At 36.1% G+C, this 6,657-nt stretch overlaps 1 protein-coding gene across 1 annotated transcript in view; it reads left to right on the top strand.

Moving 5' to 3' along the window:
- Positions 1–6,311: 6,311 nt before the first annotated feature.
- Positions 6,312–6,657, top strand: part of EXOC1L (exocyst complex component 1 like) — a 20,263-nt gene continuing 19,917 nt past the window's right edge. Inside the window, exon 1 of the mRNA XM_044681188.1 lies at positions 6,312–6,432. Coding sequence (XP_044537123.1) covers positions 6,312–6,432 — 121 coding nt within the window. The remainder of the gene's footprint in view (positions 6,433–6,657) is intronic.

Here is a 6,657-nt window from a genome sequence, read left to right as displayed (position 1 = left end):
CTTGTTTGTACAGATATAGGATATGGGGTTTTGGTTTTCAAAAGATTATTATAAAAATGAATAATAAAGAAATAGGTACTGAGTGATAATACATGTATAACTCATAGAATTGCTTGTTGGCAGGGAGGAAAAGGGGAAGGAAAGAACATGAACCATGTAACTATGGAAAAATACTTTCAAATAAATTTTTTAAAAGAAAAAATAGAAACTGAGCATTCTCTTCAATTATTTAAAAGCATTATTTTTACTCCATAGACTTCACCAATACATCCTATTTAATGATATGTTTCTTGGGTCATCATTTTTATGTCACTTCTTGTACCCAAATCATTGGTACTATATTTCAGCCCACTCATACTCACCATGTTTCTCTCCATTTTACTTTAGGTGCTGCTCAGTTTTGAGTCTTTAAAGACTGTGAGTACTATGAGAATGACAACTAGAAGCTCTCCTTTAATGGTTTGTGAACCCCTTAATTTAAGGGGCTTCAGTTTAAAATTGCCTTAAGTTGAAAATAATCACCCAATTGTTCTACAAATATGTGTTTTCTCTGAAAATAAATACTGCAATTTAGTTTATATGTGATTATGTGTTAAACACCTTCTAAATTGTAACTTATTTAAATAAAATGGCATTTATATTCAACAAAATTTGTAAAATAAGATGAAACCTTGTGGATAATAAGCATATAAGAGGTTTTTTAATTACTACCTTTAATTCTTACAGAATGTCCCATGTAAGATGTTGGCAACTATTTTACAACTATAGTTTTATAATTTTATATTTAGAGTTTTCATAATTATAAATAGAATGAAATTATATATTTTTTAATTATGTAATGCTAATGTCAATTTGGTGCTTTAGGGGGAGGCAAAAGTAATCATTGCAGTTATTGTAAGCATTTGATGGATAAATCTAAAAGAATTTTATGAGTAGTATTTAAATTATCCAGGGAATGCAAACCATATTTTGGTATTGCCACAAGGGGTTCTTGGAACAAAAAACAGGAAGAACCACTGTTTCAGTGCATATAGAAACTGACTTGAGTTTGAATCCCATGTCAAACATTTAATAGCTATATGACTCTGGATAAGTTATCTAATGTCCCTGGGCCTCAGTTACCTAGTCTGTTAAATGAGAGGTTAGACTCAATGACCTCTCAAATTCCTTTGAGGTCTAAATTTATGATGCTATGCTTAAGCCATCCGTTTATAAACTGAATAAAAATCTTGACTACAACATAATATTGTTTTTTCCTCTGGCAAATTTTAGCTCCTTGGCCATGGACAAATTATTTAATCTCTTATTGACCCAGACAACTCTGTAATAATATAAGTTATAGACAGGTTTGTAATTGACAACAGAGGCAGCAGTTTCTGTTTAGGCCAAAATAAAACAAAACTGCTATGATATTTATTTTCCTTACCAAATCAGTTCCTTTTTCATATTTATCCATTATGATTTATTTTTCAAAAATCTCCCCCAAGGCCAATTTATTTACCATGGATCCTCTATCCTTCTTTAATTTTAAACAAGAAAATGAAAAAAACCTGTCATTTTTCAAAGTTTCTGAAATACTTAATTTTTTTTTATTGTAAAATGAAACAAATAAACTTGTCAAGAAAGTGGCCAAAAGGGGTAGCCTGGACTTTTACTCTCATATAAAATTGAAAGCAGATGTAAAACCTTCCTTTTTGTATAATTTTTATTATTCATGTTAATATAATATATGATAGAGGCTCCTCATAACGCTATTCTCAGATTCTTGTCCATGGTGATGGCCTATAATAAAGATCTCCAGTATTTGAATAATGAAATGCTCTTCCTGCCCCTTTCTACCTAACAGTTAATTTTTTTACAGTGAACATTGAAATAAATGGGAAAGAGGAGGAATGAACATGATCCCCAATGTTTAACAAGCTCACTAAGTAAGTATGATTAGTTTGGTTAAAAAGAAAGAAATATCTAGGAAAATATTCCAGAAGGCAGCTTGATAAAGTGGTAAGGATATTTGATGTGGAGTCAATAATATGGTAGCTTAAATCCTGGCTCTATTACTTAAGACCTCTATATTAATGTTGTTTGGTATTTTTAGTGATGTCCCACTCCTCGTGACTCCATTTGGTACTTCCTTGGCAAAGATACTAGAATAGTTTGCCTTTTCCTTCTCTGGCTCATTTTGCAATTGAGGAAACTAAGCCAAATAGGGTAAAGTGACTTACCCAGGGTCACACAGCTAGTAAGTATCTAAGGTCAGATTTGAACTCATGAAGATGAGTCTTCCTGATTCCAAACCTAGTGCTCTATCTACTGTGCCATCTAGCTACCCTAAGACCTCTATTGCTTTAAATCAGTGATTCCCAAAGTGGGCACCACCGCCCCCTGGTGGGTGCTGCAGCGATCCAGGGGAGCAGTGATGGCCACAGGTGCATTTATCTTTCCTATTAATTCCTATTAAAATTTTTTAAAAATTAATTTCCAGGGGCACTAAGTAATATTTTTTCTGGAAAGTGGGTAATAGGCCAAAAAAGTTTGGAAACCACTGCTTTAAATAAATCATCATTAGTTTCCTCATTTGAAAAATGAAAGTGTTAAGTCTATGATTCTTTGACTTGATGATCCCTAAAGTCCTTTTTGGTTCTAATTATGACCTGAAGAGTTTTGTTTTTTTAAGAAGATAAATAATTCTCTGAAATTTTTATTAGATATACCAAGACTAAATATTTTCATTAACATGAAATATCTTTATATCTTTCTTGATATACTATAATTATTACTAGATATATTACTTCAGAAGATGAATCATCCTATGGTGTCATTTTCTAGATCTTTGTTATAGAATCTCATATTTCACTTATAAGATGTATTTCTAAACAAACAATAAAAGCTTTATTTTAATATAATTGCCGAGTAGGTTGATTTTACTTAACTGATTTTAGTTTTCTTTGACACAAGGGAAAACTCACAGGTTAGGGAAAGAGGAGCAAGATGTATCCAGAAATTAGCATGTTAAAAAAAAAGCCATTGACAAAATTTAATTGACAAGCCTAATTCTAAAACATCCGTAGTCTGAGATCTTAATTCAGGAATAAGAAATCTTGGGAAATGAAACTGGGAAAATTCTTGATTTGGGGGGAAGTAGTTCTTAAAAGAATCTTCAATGTCTATGCAAAGTAAAATATTGATTTTTAAAATCTCTTTCAAACTAAGTCACTAGCCTAGCAATTATTTTACTTGATTAGACAAAAACTGTTTTCTACGCACTTTAAATGCATGCAATATTTGTTATTTATTGAGGTCATATAACATATAAGGCACTGGGGAAGAGAGGAAGAAAAATTAGTCACAAGAAGTTTAGAACTGAGTAGGGGAAGATGGTAGTTGGCTAGCATAAATAGCATAATACAGATAGATGGTTAACACAAATAGCCATAATACAGAATAGAACCAGATGGATGCATTGCTGGAGTATGAATAAAATAGTATGGGAATTAGAAAGAAATAAAAAAGATTGCTTACTGGAAAGGCTTTGGAGAAGAGGTAGGTAGCATTTTTGCTTGATTTTGAAGAATGTTGAGGTCACATGAACATAACCTATGCCAAGTAAAAACTTTTGCTTTGCTTAACTGGAGTCTATTATATTCTTAAAGATGGCAATCCTTTTAGGAAAGACTATTCTTAGATGATATTCTTATTTTAAAGTAAAGTAGACTTATAACAAAATCAATAACTCAAAAAAAGATGTTTGCTAGCATTTTAGCATAACATATTCCCTAAGGTAGACTTCTACTCTGATACAAGAATTTGCCCAGCTTGGAAATCCTGACAATGGCAAAGAACTAATCACAAATGAAGTTATTATGGAGAATCAGGACTAAAGAGTTAAAACTGCTTCCCATCAGGGCATCCCAGTGGGCATAAAACATTATGTACAAATTCTTTGCTCATCTTCAAACCAAAACATGGTACCTAATCCATGACTTCCAAATGCATTTTCTTATTTGCCTCTTGGGTTCTGCTGACCATGCATTGACAAGCTACTCATTGACATACTACGGTCCTGTCCCTAAACAAAACCTTCTACCTCTCTTATCTGCCATCACTATTGCCATTTGCATGAGATTCAATGCTAAATGACTTGGTAATTGATTCTTATGTTTTATACAACCCACTTTTGCCTCTTAATACTTCACGAAGTTAGTCTTCACCATTACAAACTTTCCTTCCCTGATCAGATTGAAATATTGGCAGAGGGCTCCCGGTTGCAACCCCATTCTTGACTGACCCTCATGAAGAACAGCAAAGATATTAAGAAAGAACTGAAAATGAGTGACAAAGGGCAGAGTTTTGTTTTTTTTTTTACATTCCTAATTGCAAATGAAAGCATGAAAAAAATTTTAATCAGAAGGTTAGAATTCTGAGAGGTCATTGGCTCAATCTGCCTCTAGGCTTGACTATAATCATATTGGTTAGGGCCTCTCTGTTCTTTCCTCCAGTGGTACATACCAGTATCTTTTTAAGATTCTAGAATGGGGCACCTGGGTGATACACTGTATGGAGTGCTGCACCTGGAGTTAGGCAGCCTGAGTTCAAAACCTTACTCATTTAATAACTGTAAGACTCTGAGCAGGTCACTTATCCCTTGTCTGCCTAAGTTTTCCCATTTGTAAAATGAGAATAATAATAATGCCTACTTCCCAGGGTGGTTGTGAGGATCAAATGAGATATTTATAAAGTGCTTAGCTTAGTGCCCAGCATATAGTAGAAACTTAATAAATACTTGTTTCCTTCTTTCCTTCTATCTCATTGCCATGTCTATAGAGTCAAAAATTGGCCTAGAAGAACTGATTGCTAAATTGGCTATAATGAGTCCACTTTATCTGGATGTGCTATAGCTATGAAATGACTATATTGACTATCATCAGCTAATGATGAACATGTGTGCCTAACATGACTTTAGGAATTCATAGAGGGATACTGTGTATTGGTTGCAAGGCAGAAGAGTGATAAGGGCTAAGCAACAGGGGTTAAGTGACTTGCCCAGAGTCACAGAGCTGGGAAGTGTCTGAGACCAGATTTGAACCTAGGAGTTCCTGTCTCTAGGCCTGGCTCTCAATCCACTGAGCCACCCAGCTGCCCCCTCCAACTCCATTTTACAGATGAGGAAATTCAATCGAGGAGAAAGTAAGTAACTTGCTCATAGTCACACAGACAGCAGCAGAGGAAGAATTTGAACTGAGTTCCTCTGACTCCATATCCAGGGCTCTTTTTTATAACATCATAATACTTTTGCCAAGAGCTTGTCCTTTGTTTTCTGGTAGTGGCATAGAGGGGAAGACTGAACATTGAAGTTAGGAAATACTTTCTGATGTCTAACCTAGGATTCATCTGCTAAATCATAGACAGGTTGTGAACCAGATTGAAGGAGGGAGTCTTTAATACAGATGAAATCAGACACCTGTCATGTGCTCATTTATTTAACCTTAATCCTTCTTAATACACTTTTAGCCCTGAGAATACTCATTCTGTCCTCTGTGGAAATGAGCAATCACAACCACCACCTGTACATATCCTTTCACCCATTTAAGAACTGCATTGGATTTTCAAACAGTGCCATGAGGACTGATATTGAAGTCCCTTTTTAATTTCAGAAGCGATTCTGAACCAGGAATTGGCTGGGCCTCTTCTCTGAGGCAATCTCTGCATGGACCTGTGGGGAAAAGAAAGTGTTTGACAGCACTCCAGAAGAGGGAAAGGAAAGAGAAAGGCATCCTTGTGGGGAGTGTTGGGAGCAAGCAATGCTGCTTTTTCTCTTGCCAGTGATAGCAAAGTTCTTAATGGAAGATGATTCCAATCAATACAGTCAGACAGCTGCTTTGTGTAATGGAATCAAACTGAAGAAGTGGTCTTCCTCTGAATATTGATATGAAAAAGGAGGGGGAGCCTCAGAACTGGAATAACCAAGGAGCGCCACACGCATACCTGCAGATGCTTACCAATATATTCCCCCATCAACAAACCGCAGAGGAGCAGCCAAGAGAAGCGTGCTGGATGCTGAAGTGTGATGGTAGGGCCACCACCTTTGCGGCTGATGCTGCAGTGAGGGGCCCGCGAATCTGGAAATCGCTCTGAATCCTAGATCCTGGCTCTGGCCGAAACACTAGGACAGGCTAGAATCCGTGGACATTTGAGGGGCAAAAGGTAGGCGATACCGTCGGACCAGCTGCAGCTCAGAACGAGGGATCCAGAGAGCCACAGAAAGAGAGAAAATAGCTTGAGCCAAGACATCAATCTTAGTGGAACTGAAGGAAATGTCATCTTTGGTCAAAGAGGACTTGGAGAAGAAACTATTTAAACCACTCTCGCAACATCTCTATGAATTTATTGAAATTGAGTTCCCAGCTCAGGACAGGTATTACCTCTGTGTATCAGGTAACTTATTGATTGTGTTCTTTGTGTTAAAGAAACCCCATCCCAACAACCATTCAATGAGGAAGTGGGTGCCAGAGGGAAACGTATTAGTACTTGACAGAGCTAACTATGCTTGTGTTTGCTGATGAACAAAGTTCAACCGTGTTAATGCTGAAAACTAAGGCTCTACTGAAAAGCAGAATCCAAAAAACTAAGTGTAACCTTGTGCGGGGGGGGGGGGGGGGG

Source organism: Gracilinanus agilis, chromosome 6 (assembly GCF_016433145.1).
Source record: "Gracilinanus agilis isolate LMUSP501 chromosome 6, AgileGrace, whole genome shotgun sequence".
NCBI classification, from domain to species: Eukaryota; Metazoa; Chordata; class Mammalia; order Didelphimorphia; family Didelphidae; genus Gracilinanus; species Gracilinanus agilis.
This window is presented reverse-complemented; position numbering and strand designations above follow the sequence as displayed.